Below are 19,011 nucleotides of genomic sequence, written 5' to 3'. Positions count from 1 at the left end.
CTTTGTCGACGCGCATTTGACGAATTCTCGATGACAAGTTATGCATTATGTTCAGTGTCGTTGTTCACGATGACGGCCATAAGCGTGGACAGACTTCTCGCCCTGTTGTTGGGGCTGAGATACAGACAAACTGTAACTTTGAAACGTACATATATCATTGTGGCAACCATTTGGGTTGTATCAGGAGTCGCTACATTATCGGTTAAGATGGCTATCCAACCATTTTCTTTACAATTTTATTTTCTACTTACTCTCCCTCTTTCGCCTGGAAATTCAAAGTTATCGTCTTTAGCAACGACAAGCAATAGTTAGATTATTAGACTTTATCGGATCTGATTTCCGTTCTACGTCTGGTTCATGTGATAAAAGACGTGTTTTGGTGTTACGTAAGCGTCATGTATACAACAGGTGACTGATTTCTTATAGCTTGTAATTGCGATTTTCTGTTGCGGTTAAAAATTCTCCTTTTATCGCGACGGTTACATCCTAATGCTGAAGTGAAAAAAACAATGTATTACTGTAATTGCGGTTGGAAATGAATGGATAAATACTTGGGAACTACCAAAACTTGCTGAACATTCATTTTATCCTAACTTCAATAAGAATATTTTATTAAAAACTTCCTCATTCTATAACGAAATGTCTTTTAAGTTACAAATATGAGGTCTCTCAGAGGTGATAGTTGTGCTTTTATTTATTTAATGCAGTAGAAGGAGAGGTCTCAAATAACACCATTCTAAAAAGAAAAGAAGAGGAAAATAAAAAAGTAGTAACGTTTAACCACAGCGGATGTGTTTCCAGAGGGAAGTCATTTCTGCTTCCTCAGTTCTGAGAGAGAGACTTGTACTTAAATGCATCTGGCTTTACCTTTGATTAAAATACGATAAAATGTGCTCTTTTGTAACTTTTTGAATGTGAAATTTATACAGTAAATTTCAAAAAAACTTGTATTTATAGGTGGTTTCCACGTTATGTCATGGCCGCCATGTTGGTGGACGTAAACAATAGATATCTCTTTAGCTTCTTTTGTTCGTCCACCAGCATTTGTTCGTTTCACTATTGTTACCTGTGTCTCTAGAGATTGGTTGGAAACCACCTATAAGGCTGGTAATTCTGAGCAATTTTTTTTCACTTGTAAGTCTGAAAATTCTACGATATTTAACACTGGCAAGGCTTGTTTAAAAGGACTGAAACGAATGAAAAAAACAAGTTAAAATTAAGGAGTAATTCGCCTGGAAGTCATAGAAATAGAAATATACTTTGAATTAACTTTGAGACATACCAGCGGCATTCTAGATATCGACCATCTATAGCAAATATTTCAAATATTGACTACCTGTATTAGTCATTCGATGCCCCTGTTCCCCGTTGATATTGAGTTTTGCAGAAAAATAGATCGATCTTCAAAAGAATTCTCTAACTGGTGATTCCAATTTTGTTTTACACACCCGCTTGCACACCCTAAACGAGACAAAATACAATCGGGGAGCATAATAGTTTCGAAATTGTTAATGACAAAACAATTTCCAGTCAAGAGATTGTAATATCTTGTTTGAGTCTATAAGTGGCCTTGGGATTTGCTGTTATTGAAACATGGCAGCATACTTAATCACTTTTCTCTCAGTAAGATGAGAAGAGTTAAAGTTCCTTCTTCAGAAAATAAAAACGTCTTACGATGCCAGTCTTTCGCATTAGTTTTGCTATCAAAGTATTATCATTATTACAATTATTATTTTATTGCACCCTTGAATGCTCTACTGGGCATTTTAACACTTACCTGATTACGGTATATATTAGCTTCTAAGTGTTCTTTGTTGGATTGGTCTTAAATCAACTTCAACTAGGGACTTAGAGAGCGATTTCGTTACCACAGTTCAGGAAGTTTCGAAAATGAAAAACGTCTTGCTTTTTTATAGTGAAAGCGACATGCGAACTATAGCAGACCTGTTAAATGTCACCGACATCCTGGGACTGAAACAGTTTTAGGAGGCAACTCCGCTACAATGGCTGCGCAGCGCTGATCGGGTCAAGCCAGGCTTCGTCCTTCATTCAAAACAAACAGCAAAAAACTGTCGTTAATTGATGGCAAAGCTATGCACGAGTTCGCAGAAAACAGAGCCCGCGAACAAACTGGTTAAGGTTTTCTCTCAGAACGAACCAAGAATGATTGGATCCCAAATGACCTCGATGGGAAGAGGGTATTTCATTTACAAAATGAGATTGAAGAAGGCCCGTTGCTATAACAGCTTGAATATTGCATTAGACGAATATTAGGAGAAGCTGAGCTAGACTCGTGGACATAAGCAGTTTCACCGAATTAAAGCATGGTCAGGAAAAAAATCGGATAGAACTTCGTAATACCACCGTGAATCAACCCTATGAAGTTCCAACTGTTTTCTTTCCTTACCTTTTTTTTTAGTTGAATAATTTTTAAAGAACTTTGTCAGCACTTTTCACTGTCGAACGCGTACAAAAGTTAAAAAAAAACTGTTCAGTTTGACAGCTATTTATGATGTAAAAATGAAATTGTAGTGTTTATAATCGGACACTTCCTTCAAAACCAGAGGTATGCTATAAGTGGAATACAACTTTTCTGAATACTACGCAAGTGTTTAAATATTAAATTAGTAAAAATTTATAATGAATTGCATGGTAGCGCAAAACATAATATGTATGGCTCAGCGTGGGGTTACATAGCGATGAAATACTGCTTATAGTTAACGCACTGCACACCTCACTCGTGGTGAGATCATTATTTAACGACATATACATTAATTTAAGGGCAGAAACTGACGAAGGATATCAAATTTCACTTATCTATCCTATGTAGTTCTGAAAAGAACCTCCGCGTACAAATAACGAGGTCTGAAAAAGACTGAAGAAGTAAGATAGCGTGTACAAAAATAAAGAATCGTATTGAAAACTTAAGAGAACGTAGGCATGGCTTAGGCATGTAGGCCAACTGACCTCAGGCTAGCAGCACTACATTTTTTACGCATGTAATATTTCTAGATCACTAACTGAGGAAGGCCACGTCTGAACGGATAAATCTCAAAACGAGAAAGTTTGCGGGTCTTGGGAGAAACGCACGCCTTATTACGGAAGACTATAGAAATGTAACATCTACGAAGAGGAAACAATGTTCAAGAAGCAAACTTTGAGCTGTTGAATCTTCGTATCATCTCCTTCATCTGGTAATGCATCGTCCTCTGAAATGGAGCTGTTTATTAGCCTTAGGTTGTTGTCACTGTTTGTAGAAAAGCGAGTCTAATTTTTTAGCTACGTTTTCCTCTATTTTCTTTGATTTTCAGCTTCAAGTTAGAGTGAAAATTTTCCCTAATTGGTCTTAACCAAAACAGTTTTAGTTCTAGCCCTCTATGAAATTTGGCTAAAACTTCTTGAAAAAAATCAGTCTCTCTTTTCTTTTGAAAATATATTTGAAACATCTAACATTGTTGGCAAAAAACTGCAAGACGGGAGAAACTCCGTAGAGAACGGTACAGAATAATATTCTTGTTGTGGCGATGCACTAGTTTATTCTTGTCCAGGTCTCATCGGTTTGACCATCTTTCTCATCAGATCCCTGGAAATGCAGCATAAAATAAGGAATACTCGCAGCTTAAAAAAATGCGTTTGGGGGGGAAGGGTGGAGGGTGCGTAGGGGTGGGTGGTAAGTAAGTAGAATCACTAGCGAGCGTAAGGTGTCCAAAGCAATCCAGGATTGTAACGACTCAGTTTGGCTTTACGATGTTTTCTGATTGGTCAAAAGGAACTCGTGACACTCCCTCAACCAATCGGATCCTAAACTGACACCAGCGGCGATTTCATCATTCTCGTGTTCCTGCAGTTCGGACACTGTTTGCTTTTCTTTGAGTATGAATCGTTCTTCGTACAATTTATCCACATTCTGATTGGTCGCTGTCATAAATGTTCTTTTAATTCTACAACATTCGAGCGCATGCGCTCCCAATTTGGTTGATGGTAAGAAGGGTAGCCGTCGTAGGAATCATTTTTACCTTATCTCATTAAGTTTCTCTTCTACCGACTCCCAAGGATTGCGATCTTCACTGAATTCAAGCAGTTCTACAAATCAAAACGGGTGATATCAGAACCTTATTTCAAATGAGGATTTATTCTACTCCTCAGGGAGAAATTAAAATTAAAAATAATCTTAGAAGGCACTGTTCTCTCCAATAGCTACATAGATTCAGCTAATTAAAAGAAGGCTTATAACATAAGCGGCTCTCAATACTCCTCCACGCAGTCGCAACGTCATATTTGTTCGCTCCCCAATCTCCACTCCTCAGCTGACTTTCAACTGACAATACCATGAGATGGTTTGTCTATGTAAGTAGTTTCCGTTATTTCCCAACCGACCTTTTGCAAGTTTTATTTCACTGAGCCAGTCTCCCTCTTTGTAATACTTCACACGTAAATTCTGCAGAGAGAAAAGCATCTGTAAAAATCTCGTCCGCTCTCTATTCACACTTTTGCGAGTGGGTAACACATTTGCGTGATCGCACGTAGTCTCAATGACGAGAGCCAGTGAGTACTTCTTCACACTCCTTGCTGATTATCTAATGCCTACTTACCAGAAAAGGAAATCTCTCCATGCGCGTGATCTGTAGAATACGATCCACATCATACTCTAGGCGAGCGACTTTCTTGGCCTGTATGTAGGTCGTACTCATTTGTGCAATGAGAATGTTGAGAAGAATTACAGTCACGGTCCCCATGTAGGCCATCATCAAAACAACTGACAGCCAGCTGCAGGGGAAAATTATCAAAAACTGTAAGTAATCTAAACGAAACGAGTACATAAGAGAATTATCATCCACTACAGCAAGCCTAACCAAATCCCAATTCTTGAATTAGCTCTTAAAACTCAAGTGGACGTAGTCGTTACGTTGCAAGAAAGTAATTGCTTCAAAAAATAGTGCCACTTACTTGAAAGTTGAGTAGCCTTCCACCATTGGATACTGCTCGGACAGTGCACGAAACCCGCTCAACAAGACGTCTCCAAAACCACTAAAAGCAAAATTAAAAATTAAAACAAGTATATGGAGTTTTTGTTCGTCACATGAGTTATATTCACCACTCAAGGTACTGTATGAGTGAATTTCTTTTGCTATAGGGCGAGAATAGTTTTAATGAGCAGAAAAGCTAGCCAGTAAAGAGGGGATCAAATCAATTCCAGAGTATTTCGAATATCTTATTGACTAATAGGAGCCACCAAGGAAAACTTCATAGCTTTGTTATGGTGAGATACCAAACAGAGACGCACCGAAGTTCTTGGTTTTCAGTGGACTCGGTGTAGCAGAGTGATAAAGACAAAGCACCACAGAAGGAGAAAAAGATCACAACAAAAACTGCCATGGATCTTGTGACGTCGAGTAAAATGATCTTGGCCAAGGTGTGGGTGTATAATCCTGCTGTCCTAGGAAAGATACAAGGTTAAGTTAGATTGACAAAGGATGAGTTTTAAGTCATCAGTAATCAATTGGGAGTTGTAGGTTACCTTGACACACACGAAAACTTAAATATCCTCAGGAAGTTGAACAAGAAGGACAAAGATGTCACTATCCACTGCGCTTTATCATCCATGTATCGTAACGGTATTATACACAATATCAACAGCAGCCCTAGCCAATCAAACAGGGTCATCCACTCTTTGAAATAAGAACGCCCCTCTCTGCAAGATATCAAACAATTTCCATGACGTTGCTCTTATTCTAAAACTTTCCTTTAAAAGTATGGTCATTTAGTCAAATAGGGGGTCAAATAGGGGGTCAAATAGGGGGTCAAACAGGAGGTCTCAGTGAGATTTTCAAAGTAACCCTCACCGCAAATACTTACATTATTAACTGATTTATTTCCTCAAAGATGTAAAACACAACCATAAGTAGGGTGACAACCTCACAAAATCCACGCAGTGAGTCCATTGCACCACTGTACTGGGTGGGGTCCAGTCTGGTACTGGCATGCAGCAAAGAATATGACAAGAACAGCAAGAAGATGCAAAATAGGGCTGCTTGAAGGCTAAAGAAAAGAAAAATTAATTTAATTACCTCTACAGGAGTAAAATAGATAAAGGGCACAGGATTATAAGTTCAAATGAAGATATAAATTATCAATAAGCTCTTGGTAACCTGTCTGATATATTAAATTTTCTCTTTGAAAAATCAAAGGCTTTGAAACTTGGACAGAATCAAGCTTTCATACACAGTTACCATGATATGACTGAATCATACAGAACTGCTTTCACAAGATAATTATGCAAAAATATGCTCATTAATAAATTTTGTCTTTATTACCCCTTCTTAAGGGTTACCATGCACCTTCAGGGGTGTCTCGCGTGCAAGCGATGTAGTGCGTCTGGTTTAAACTGTAGATATCAAACCCCTACATCAAATTAAAGCTTATAGGACTGGCTATCAGACTATACCAAAAATTTTGAAAAAAAATTAATTATTGAATTCTAAGAGCTACAAGTCAAAGGGAATTTGTTCAATTACTCTCAAATCTTGACAGTAGCTAGTTTTACATACAAACAACAAAACTGTGTCTCTGAAGTGTTTATTTCTAAATACTTTTTTCAAGAGCGATTTTTGTACAATCACTCCACACTTTTTTAATCCTATTTCAAAAATGTTCTGTAACTTTTCATTGAAATTGAATATGGCAAATCGCAGACATGTTCTTTTAGTGCTTTGGCCCCAGAAACGGAGGGACACATTAAATAAGCAAAAAAACAAAGTTCCCTTTAACGTGTAATGTTCAAAAAGTAATTCGGGTGCTCGCATTTAGAAGTCATGAAAAATTCGACAAGTCATTTTTTTTCAAAAGGTTTGGTATAGTCTGATAGCCAGTCCTATAAGCTTTAATTTGATATGGGTTTTAGATATCTACAGTTTAAACCAGACGTACTACATTGCTTGCACGCAAGACACCCCTGAAGGTGCACAGTAACCTTAAAAGGTACATCAGTACCTGATTCAACCCTTATATTGATAAATATACAGCCTGCCAACACAAGCGATTTACCTAAGGAACAAGTGTCCATAGCTTTTCCATTTTGATTTAATCAACATTCTGACCACAGGATGCTGCATAGCTTCCTAAGAATGAAAAAAAATCAAGAACTGGTTTCTCTCCAAAGTGTGGGTTAAGAGTGATCTAAGAAGTAGTATGTATCATCATCCTATACATCTGAATGTTCCTGCTGTTTCTAAAAATTTACAAATTTCATGTAAAGATGAAACAATTTTTAGTGTAATAGAAAAATCCGAGCCCCAGATGGGACTTGAACCCACGACCCTCCGTGATCTAGTTGGATGCTCTAACCACTGAGCTACTGGAGACTATGGTGAGCAAGGGTCAATTTGTGGGCCTCGACTGGAACCGCATCACACGGCTACACAGCCAAGTATTGGTAAGCGCCTGTGAAACTCACTAACAGCATTACACTGTCACATTGAAGCAAATTTACAAATTTCACAAAATTTATTTCAGCTACAATTTCTTAGCATTTGCCGGTATATGTTTAGTTTAACCTTACTTTGTTGTTGCTCTTTGCAATGGCATGTAAACAAGAATTGTCTCCCCAGTTAAAATATCTGTTTTCTATCTGCTTGTGTCCATTTGAAGCCACAATCGTTGGGGGGCGTCCACCCTTATCTCCATCCAAAATGTGATAGTAAAAATGATAATTTAATGGATTATCTGAAATTGTATTCCAGATTCCTTCAATTGCCTCTCTTTCTTCTTCAGTTTCATAGTTTTCTTGTCGCTGTGGAATATAAGGCCAATGAGGGCTCACCATCTGGTCTAACAAAGCCACAACCGTTTTCTGTAGAAAAGAAAAACCAAAATAATCCATCAAAAATATAGATCTACTGGATGTGTATGTTAGACACTTCATTAAAATAATACCCAGTATGATGTTCATCTCCCAGAAGTGAGTAACAAAAATAAGAGAAACTCATTCTCTCATATTTTTGTAGACCGAAGATCCCCTCTTTGAAGATTTTCTGCTTTTTTTTTGGGAACATAGGAATTTAAAACTCACAAATGGGGCAGTTTTAAAAATTTACCTTGACATACATGACATCTATAAATGGCATAATAACAACAAGGTTGGTCTTCTACCCTGACAAACTGACCTTCAGCCTTCCTTACAGATACAATTAGACACTTAAGATGGCTTTCCACCTCTTTTTGTCTCAAAGATGATACATTTGAGCTTGTATACATAATATATGGAAATAAAAATGTTCAGGCAGGTTAATGAAGTCTACAAACACCTCCAGTCAAATTGCTTAACATGGAATTGAATCACACATCAAAACCATGTTACTGGTAAACTATGGATTCAATTATTCCCAAAACTGGGGAATAACTGCTGGAAAAATTTCTTCAAAGATCTTTCAATACCTGTACAATTTTTATTTCTGTAACAAAATGAGGTGAAAGTAGCTGGCTAAAGATGACCAACTGACAGGTGTTTGTGTCAGCTACAGGTTCTTATCAACAGCTCGCTTATTAGGCTCTGGTAGTAGCTTTTATAGACCCATCAAGGTATTCAATTCAACATGTATTCCATTTTAAGTTTAGCTCATAGTACAAGCTCACCTTCAGTTTAGGATTCTTAATAACTGCCTCAAAACTGAACAAGGAAGGTTCAGGATTTTTCATATTGTCAAATGTCCAGGAAAATAAGCTCTGCACTCTAAAATGAACAGTGGAAATATTTAGTTATTTCCAAAGTATGAATTATATAGTCTAATATGTTTTGATCAATCAGGTTACTCACTGAGAAATCAACAATTCCCTATCTCAATCAAAAAAAAAGCTCTATCCATTCATCAATTTGATTATTGTGATCTATCTTAATTTAAGAACTATAGCCTACCTTTCATCTTTGCATTCTGATAATTGATGGGTGTTCAGGAGAACGTGACTTTGCGTTTCATGTATGGTATTTTTAAAATGAGCGACAGGGATCAAATGTCAAGTACTTTTACTTAGTTCAAGTTTTTTGCCTTGTGTAGATCGAGTATTCGCCATGGAGGTTTTGCCCTTAGTCAAAATAAAGTAAAACGTTGAGTTTAACCGCGGATTTATTGAGTCATTCTCAACAATGGGACTTGAGATTTGAAAGACAACATGCTCAATAGATTCTTTCTAAAACCTAGCTTGAGTGCTAAAATTTCAGTGCCACTGTCAGAACGAAAGTTCGTCACCTTGAAGAACTCATAAGTCCCTCATCCTTAAAAATTTGCTACTTACAAAAACCTTTTGGAATTTATCTATATAGGAAGCTTGTTTTTCACCTTTCACACCACATAACTCTAACCATAAATGCTGCCACGTCGTCATTCTCAGCCATTATCGCCAATTCTACAGGTAACATGGCTCTTTTCTGCTCAGGTTTTAGCATTTCTTTTGTCGTCATAGTAAGGAGCTGAGGACATTTTCTCACAAGTGTTTTGATGACATGTAAAAAGCCAAGTTCTGCTGCATAATGCATAAGTGTCTTTCTTGCATTATCATCTTCATCTCGAAACACCTCGTATCTATCCTCCGAGTTTAATTCACTTTCTAACAGAATCTCCAAAAACCGATTTATCTGCAAAAGAGATAAAGAAAATAATATTTTCAATCCACAGCACTCTTAAAACGATTCTTCCATCTTAAATGTTGTTAACTGGCCGAGTAGGGAATGGATCGATGATTGGCAATTTTTCTATGTGCAAATCCTACGCCGTATGTATACCTTCTGTTGAAGTCCAGGAATTTTATCAGGATTATCTTTGTAGTTCTTGGAAGCTGGCCACTGTTTTAACATTAGGAGAGCTGGGTCTTCACTATCCAGCTCTCCACTGTCCTTGTATTTCTGAATCAGTCTCTCAACATGCACCTCATCCATAGCTCTCTTCCATGAATACCCTTCGTTCTGCTTTCGATGGACCTTGAAAAATTAATCAACAGGATTTATTTACGGCGAAATGATTACATCAGAGAACTGCAAAAAAAAATTCCACAAAAAAAATTCCTCTTTTCATCTGATTTCGTTTTCCTTACCTTTATCCAGAACTTCTCGCCAAAATCATCTTCTATCAGTTCTTGTTGATGATCGCAACAGCGGTCAATTTCATTTTGATCTCCTCGTTCGTTGTCCATTCCAGAGCACTCCGACTCTTGCTCTCCGCTACTCATTCCTGAATCGTTAAACACGAGCCACATTTCAGTAGTATGTATTGAATAAATACCATGTTTTCGAGCGGCAATATTTTGAGCACGCTTTCCACCATTGCTCAGTAGCGAAAACAACCAGGTGATGATTGAAGGCTAACAACTACTTATCCCCAGGGGGCTTCTCGACTCTGTTGACCGAAAAGCCCGTATGCACAGCACCGCACTGCTAAGCGACAATTAAACTTCAAACTACGAGGACTGTTGAACAAACGAAAGTTTTACGGCAGAACAATTCCCTTGTGATTTTTCTTGCCACACATCAAATATCGTTTTTAATTCGACTTAACAAGGGCTCAAATTGTAAAGACAAAAAGTTCTGGCAAGATGTGATGGTATGTAGGTATGTAATCACCATGTAAGCCGGCAACTATAGCCAGAGTAAGTGTTTTGTAAAAAAATTCTAGAATCCAAAAATTAGAACGAGCTTTTACCGGCGTGCCGAGTCTTCTATATTATTTTGAGGTGCTTGGGAACTTTGAAAAAGCACGAGTCATGACAAAATCTCGGTCCAAACAATTTTTATCGCAAGTTCTGAAAAAAACCTTTACGTACACAAGCATTCCACATACAGTTCAATATTCATTTCACATAGTTTTCACACATTAACTTCTGGTATAAATTACAGCAGCCAAAGGTGTTCCTTTGCTGTAGTATTCTGTCGCAAAGCACAATTTTATTTTCCTGTCTTAAATATATCGGCTGGAGCATCCAGTAGTGGTATTATCTAATTTGTTTGATCCTCCACGCACGAATTTAAGTCGAAAATGAAGTACACGTTGTTTTTGTATACAGAAAAAGACAGCATCAAAGGCAGGGGAGTTATGGATTACTGTCAAGGCAGGCTGCGAAAGATTGCAGATATGAGAAATATCAAAAGCCTCTTGGTGAGGGACAGAGATTTCAGGGATGAACTTCGGCGCTGTGAATGTGTCGTGCTGATTGGAACATCCGATGCTCTTTCCCTTATCCGAAACAAGCAGCAGGAAAAATGCGACGACTTCATCACTTTTGACGGCAAAGTTATGCATGAAGAGTTCACAGAAAACAGAGATCTTGTCAAGAACAGACTTCTTATCATTCACTTCTCGGAAAGAACCGAGAATGACTGGATCCCAAATGGTTTTGATGAAAATCGAATTTTTCATGTGGAAGATGGAAAAGCTCTTCCTAAAGGAAGTCCAACCTTAGCCCACCTTGAATACCGCATGAAGAAGATATTGCTCGGAGATAGTTTCTTGTACTGAGCTCGAGAAGAGAGCGAGAAAAGAAAAGGCCACAGACGTTTCAGCATGCAAGATAGTTGACTGCATTGTGTGTTCGTGATGACGATTTTCTTGCCAATTGAAATATTCAGTTTGTTGGTTATACCCTTGATTAGCAGTGTGATTAAATTGAGTGGATTTAGCTAAAACAGCCTCGGGTTTTTTTTATGAGACTACCATAGAATACCTCAGAATTTAAAGACAACTTTCAAGGCAGACAGACCGAGCTACCAAACAGAGTACAGTGGAATAATGCTTCTGAAGGATAAGCATACAATTAGGCTCAGTTCAGAAATTTCCAGATTATTATGCTATGAGAAATATTGATGTGGAATAGATACGCATGAATCAACTTGAAGACAAGAATTAAAATCGCCCCAGCGGCGTGACAAAATCTACCAACATACCCTCCCCCGGGGGAAAATTTGTCTTTTCTTCGGTCTTTGCCGCTCGCATGCTAATCTGAAAATTCGAAAGCCCCGCATGTATTTTGAACCTGTTGCCTATTAGGTCGTTTTTTGATTTATGAACAAAGCCTTTTGTTATCAAAGTTGATCCGCTTTTCTTGATACGATATTTCCAACTCTGTCGTTAGGAGTGTTGTCATAGTCGATTTTAAGACTGAAGCCCTTTCTTTCTAGCTCAGTATTCTTCAGTACGTTGCTCTTAGTTTGTGAGGTCTACAATCGGGAATGGAGCAAAAAGAAGGAAAAAAACCACCTTGATCATGTTAGCGTATGATCGATCTCAAGACTTTAAAGCCCTTTTCTTCCCAATTGAGTATTCTTACGCACATTTCCTGTTCGTTTGTAAGGTCTACACGGATGCATTTTGGACGAAGATGGAGCTTCAAGAAGAAAACAAACCAGCCAGATCATTTTAGCCCAAGGCCTTCGGCAACAGACGCCATTTTGAATTATGTTAATAACTCCAAACTTCGGCGTTTGTCATCCTCAAAATATTTGAACAGAAGACAAGAGTATGATATTATAGACAAAGGCAAACCTAGCATGGGAGGCTCGCAAATTCCCAGTTTCCTACGTCTCCACCAATTTAACGCTTGGGAAGAAAATACAGATTTAACGACCAAAACAGAAAAAGACATCGGCAATAATTTTTTTTGACGATACGAAAAGAAAACTCTCCTCCGTCAGTTTTTGAGTGACAGAATAAGCATTATATTTAGACATGCTGTCATTCTTTTGGGCCGAAAATTAAGTGTAAAAATTATACATTGTAGCTAAAGTCAATTATTTCTTCCAAAAAAGCTTCAAAAAAAGAATTAAAGAAAAAGGAAGCGAAAATTAGGAATGGTTAATCGATTAACTATGCTTGGAGACAGTTTCGACATACACCAGCGCTTAATTAACTGGACGTGTAGTTTTAGATGTTGCGCAACAGTCGACGATATTTTTTATGTAATCATCCCCCCTCCGCAACATCCCAACACCACAACATCCCCCACCCCCTCGAATGTAAAAACTTAAAAAGAGAAAAATTAGCAACAAATATGACGGGAAAATTAAATACGAAGATACCACGGGACAACTATTTACCAAAAGCTGTGGAAATACACGAAAAACGAAACTCCCATAGGAGAAAGGTTAACATCGAAGCAAAAATGGAAAACACGTATCGAGGTTTTATCCAAAGCGTTTCTATTGCGATGTGGGCATGCATACCTCCTCTTTTATTAAGATCTCTTGTATTTAAGCATAGCGGTATGAAAAGAATAACTGTTTGAAATAGTAAAAAAATGGGGATTATTGTTACCATAGCCCGTTGTGAAATTGTCCCTCGAGAAATGTAGAGTATTAGCAATAGCCAGGGCAACAATTCTATCAAGCTTTTCATTCTTTCACATCCAATAATATATCTGACTTTCTGACTCAGCCTGAAAGATCTGTAATTTTGCTAATTCCATTTTCTTGACTACCCCGGAAATTGGAACCCATACCCAGCTGTGAATTTCAAAGTCGCATAAAGCTCGTCATGATGAAAGTATTAGTGCGAGTATAACTCAAGGAGCATCTCCTTGAGTTATACTCCTAACTCAAGGAGCATCTCCTCCAGCGGTAAAGAAACGGGTTTAGCGTCGAGTTTCTGTAGATTAAGGCAATTGCTATTCCCCGACTGACGACTAGGTTCGATGAATATGTTTTGCTATAACTTATTACAGTTTCAACCATGCTAAATGGTGCCTGACAAACAACCAATGCTTAACTGGACTAACAATGCACTGGACACTGCCTTTCTAAGGGGGACATTGGGGTTTTCGGTTTTGCGGTTTTGGCTATTTTTTAGATCGGTTTTTCGATTTTTGCGCTTAAAAACGTCGGTTTTTCGGTTTTGATATTCATTGCGGTTTGCGGATTTTCCGTTTTTAGGCATTTGGTTTTCGGTTTTCGCGAAAAATACTAACGGGTTTTCGGATTTGATATCCGATGCGGTTTTCGATTTTTCCCATTTGACCTATTTGGGTTTCGGTTTCTTTTTTATCTGAGCGGCAATCACTCGCCTCCACCGATCTCGAATAGCCGCTAAACGCAAATGTTATTGAGAGGAATGTGTGACAACTAACCACCTCATTTTCCGTCGCATTTAATGATAAAAAATTTCCGCGGAAATAGTTCGAAATGGCATTTCCGAGACCCTAAATTTCAAAATTTTCTGGGGGAGCATACCCCAGACCCCCCTAGTTTGGGGCACCTTCAGCGCTCCCAATTTCCGCGCTGTGCATGCACCTTGCTCGTTTAAGACGATACAGACTTAAAGAACACTTACAGTCCTTATGCAGTTAGAATATGCGATATCTACACTCATGATAAATTCGAGCCAACGCGTAAATAAGTACATCTGCATGTGTGCTCCATTGGGAATACCAAACCGTCTTAGTTTTTGTGTGACTGCATGGTCCATGAGTTGACGCCACTCCTCAAAATCATTTCTTTCATCGTCATATCGGTGCGGGGGAATAAACGGTTCGTCTTGTTTTAAAATCTCGCGAACGAGTACAAGAAATATCCACACATCTCTATAGTCCGCGACGCGGGAAATAAGACGATGACATATTTCTAAGGAGGGTGTGGCTTCAAATCCTAAGATGGCATGCAGCAAGACGCGGGCACGACCCGTTTTGGTACAAGAATGTGTATCGAATTTATACATTTCGCGAGGGCAAAGATAGGTTTGATAATATACTTCTTTGGGATACGAATCGGCAAGCTCTTTACAACACTGCATCGAAACATAAATGACTACACACATTTCATTACAAACACGTTTATTTAATTTTACAATGCTCACTGTAAACATGTGATATCGTTCCACATTACCAGCTTAACAAAGCGATGCGACTCTGTTGTTTTTTTAAACCACTCTGGGGAATATTTGACACATGTCAAAGTCACCATTTCACTCATTACATCTGAATGGCTTAACATGGGGTTACGAAACGACGCAAACACTTCTGTCACATCGTCCACGAAAAACTTGTTAGACTTTAAACGCTCGCCCAACTTTTCAAACGCTTCCCAATGTTTAAACGTATAAAGCTGCATGTGACCTCCTAATGGGTTTGCCCATTCGTTCACTTCTCTAACCGTCTCGTCAAATAATTCCTCGCAGGCATTCATGAATCTATACTTGGATGCCGGGTCATTCATCTCGAATACTGGTAATTTCTTCTCAAACACAGCTTGTAAATACCGCAGAAAATAATACACCTCCATGTAATGGCACGATGAAGAAATGATTTCGTGGCGTCTCTTTAGACAGATGGGAACTTTGGCATAACCCAATATGTTGCGTATGACTTCTCGGGGTCCACACACTTTTTTAGGCGCACACAAATCGAATAGATACTTGTTCTGGTACAATAATTCACAATCGTTCAAAATTCTCACGTCGCTCATGATGCGCTTGCTTTACCGTCTTCGCTGCGAATGACGAGAAACTGTCTATTCCTCAAGTTTTTTAGAGAATATCCATCGGTTGTTCGTTGACGAGACGCCGTAAAGGGAATTGACATCTGTGGCAATAACTCCTATAATAAGGCGTATAATACCAACAAGATGTACATTGATACCATATTTCTGCCGGTTTATAAGCGATTTCTTTACTCCAACTGACGTGTTTAGGCATCATTCAATTTTAAGTAAAGCAGTCTTTTCAGTAATTTCTTGTATCCACTTTGGCAAATATACTTTTCTCAATCTACTAATTTCTTCTCTACGCCACGCTTCTTTCTCTATCTCGTCAAACAACAGACACGAATTGCATAGACCGCATTCGTATGTAAAGTCTTCAACGGATGGCATCGCTAAAATGAAGCAAGTGAGTACGAAACGAAAGATTTATATACGCTATGTTTTATGACAGCTTGTCAATCAGAGTGACATATTTACGTTCATACACATTTATGTATAAACTGTTCTTACATTTCACATTCATTTCAAACACCATGTCATCTGAAAAACAACTGTTCCTAGCTCATTTGGACGAAGAGATTGAACAGAATCCCCAGTGGGCCGGAGAAATCCTTACGAATTATTTGCCATTGTAAAAGAAAAAGCTACCACGCAAGATCTTTGTGAAATACGCAGACAAGTGACTAAATACATTGACGAAATTGAAACCTATGATTCAAACGTAGGAGAACAATCTATATTTCATCAATTGTACAAAGACATGATGACAGCTTTTCTACCTTATGTTACCTATTTACAGACCCAGCACCGCGCTGTGTGAATACATAAATCATAGGCAAAACCCATTCTTGTACTTAATTCTCCCGCCCTCTTGGAATCTTTTGTTTTCGTTATGAGCCGTTAATTTTTTAAAAACCTGACCTCACGAACCTACGCGATAACCCTAACCCCAACCCTAACCCTAACCCTAAAACCCTAATCCCAACCCTAACCCCAACCCTCTTACACCTACGCGGTATGAATAACTAATTAGAACTCACTCGGACCTAGACCTCTACGAAGTTTCCAGTAAGGCCCACTATACTACTTTCTTGGACAATTTCGGCGACGGAAACGCAAAAAGCAGCAGAAGATAGTCAAAACAACGAAAACAGAAGCGACTCTCTTGAGTATGTTGTGCTACAAACACAGTTGGCTTTCTTTCCCGGCTCTCGAAGAACGCACGCAAGATTTGTGGTTTCCTGTCCGCCATTTTAACTTTCAACTGATAGTTTTTGCCAAGTTAAGAGTTTCACTACTTTATGTAAATTTTAACGAGGACTTAATGAAAGCTTTAATTTAAGCAGAGGCAGTAGACAAATTTGGTAAAAGGAAAAGTGTATCGCGAGTAAAAAAGGAATAGCTGAACGACACTTGAACAAGTGTACACGGCTCAATGTTGTTGTCTTTCGATTTTGCTGCTTTTGTCATACGACTGACTTTTATCTCGCTGAAAAGGGTACGGAAAATATTAAAAATGGTTTGCAAACTTTAGGAAATTTTGAGGACAATCTGTCAGCCAAGGTTATTATTTGTCGACAGACCAGCCAGCCAATAGGGGTTTTATTTCTTTTATAATTGTATCTTCCGATTAATTTTCGTTTAGCGCATTGATAGCAAATATTGTTGACTTTTTTGTACTTTCCGGAGCAGCATTTAAGATTAGTTTTTTAATGGCACTACCACTGAAGTTTGTCACTTTTTTCTTCCATTTAAAGCAATTGAGATGAAAAAGTGAAATTCTTGAGCTGGCTTTTTTCCTCTGCCGGCTTTCTTTCTTTTTGACGGAAATAATGGGATGACAATCATCATGATAATTGTTCGGCGATTCTGTTCCACGTGACGTAAAGTAGCCAATAGAGTCGCGTTGACCTGAATAGTTTGATGCATTCTGGGATTGTCACGAATTCAATTTTTGGTACACTAAGTAACATCGCCAGCTTGAACTTTTTTAATTTCAGTTTGCTGATAACGATTAAAGTTTAAACCTCACACAAATGATATAGACACTTCTAAGTACCTTAATGAGATCCAAGTAAATAGGGATTGTTTATCACCCTTTAAAAAAGATATAACAGATGTCTGTATATTTGCCTTCCTCGCTATCCATAGAGTTTGATCAACTTTATTACGTTTTTCATGTATGCATACTTTATAAGGTAGCCTTCCAGTTTATGCGTATTAAAGACCGCAATGGCCATAACACTTTTATCGTGGAATGCTTCAAAATGATATGTCATGTTACTATTAAAAATTTACATCTTAATGAAAATTCTAAAATTAAAAGTTCTTAACCCGATAACAGTTTTTGATGAATGCGATTGTTAAGAAATAAAACTAGTGCTTCTGTTTTACGTAAAACAATAGCATCTGGAAGGAAATTTCCGGAGTGAAATTTTGTAATAAAAACTTCAGTGGTAATTGAAGCGGTCCCTTTAATGGTTAATGGCTAATGACATTATAAAGTTAAATTAACATTTTACAGATATTCTGGGGCCTTGTAGAAAACGAAAACTGAAATTTCAAATTTCCCAATAATCGATCCCTCTTTTGGTTCTAGTAATGATAATAATAATAAAAACAATGTTATAACTCCAATGACGAAAACTTTTAACAGTTTTTAGGACACGATAAACAGATAAATTGTTACATGTGCGTAGACTAAGGAAATGCTTTGGACTCGGGTTTTTGATGAAACTTTGTAAAGAAATCAAATTGTAGTATTTCTGGCTTAGCAGATGCTAAAAAGACAGAAATATTTTGCTGCAATTAAAATCGGAAAAAGGAGGCGGCTGTTAATTAGGCTTGGTTGAAAAATGAACGCGACTGAAAATTTAACACGGGGTGGAACACAACAAAGATTTGACAAATTTTGCTCCTATTCTTTGGTTGGTGGATTACAACACCAATCAATTTATATGACAGCATTCAATCTTGTCCTCTCCCTCACAGCATTTCTTGGGAATTCTCTTATCCTAACTGTCCTTCACAAGGAATCTTCCCTTCATCCACCTTCCAAACTCTTGCATCGTTGTTTGGCAACAACGGATCTATTGGTTGGTCTTGTTAGTCAACCTCTCTTTTCAACTTACTGGATGTGCGTGGTTTATGAACAGTGGAGCCTTTGTCAACTCGCATTTGACGCATTCTCGATGACAAGTTATGCATTATGTTCAGTGTCTTTGTTCGCGATGACGGCCATATGTGTGGACAGACTTCTCGCCCTGTTGTTAGGGCTGAGATACAGACAAATTGTAAATTTGAAACGTACATATTTCACTGTGGCTGCCATTTTGTTTGTATCAGGTGTCGCTACTTTATGCTACCCTTTAAAGGGCCGAATAACGGATTGGTATGGCACGATAACGACACTGCCATGCTCCGTGATCGCAATTGCATCGTACACAAAGATTTTTCGCGCTCTCAGTCGAAAAAGGCATCACGTTCAAGTACAAGATCATGTTCAACAACAGCCGAGGCAACCAAATGCACCACTGAACATCGCGCGATACAGAAAGGCAGTG

General features: G+C 38.2%; 1 protein-coding gene across 1 annotated transcript; it reads right to left on the bottom strand.

The window, feature by feature from the left end:
• Window positions 1-3,396: 3,396 nt before the first annotated feature.
• LOC148720004 (uncharacterized) lies at window positions 3,397-10,333 on the bottom strand. The gene is made up of 14 exons (XM_088739535.1): window positions 10,084-10,333; window positions 9,776-9,970; window positions 9,333-9,628; window positions 8,632-8,728; window positions 7,559-7,849; window positions 7,045-7,118; window positions 5,857-6,039; window positions 5,519-5,692; window positions 5,285-5,437; window positions 4,948-5,028; window positions 4,593-4,767; window positions 4,378-4,438; window positions 4,017-4,083; window positions 3,397-3,583 (listed from the first exon to the last, which is right to left on the bottom strand). The coding sequence occupies exons 1-14, from the start codon at window positions 10,243-10,245 to the stop codon at window positions 3,535-3,537; spliced, it is 2,058 nt and encodes a 685-aa protein (XP_088595661.1). The 5' UTR covers window positions 10,246-10,333; the 3' UTR covers window positions 3,397-3,534.
• Window positions 10,334-19,011: the final 8,678 nt, after the last annotated feature.

Source organism: Stylophora pistillata, chromosome 11 (assembly GCF_964205215.1).
Source record: "Stylophora pistillata chromosome 11, jaStyPist1.2, whole genome shotgun sequence".
Lineage (NCBI taxonomy): Eukaryota > Metazoa > Cnidaria > Anthozoa > Scleractinia > Pocilloporidae > Stylophora > Stylophora pistillata.
This window is presented reverse-complemented; position numbering and strand designations above follow the sequence as displayed.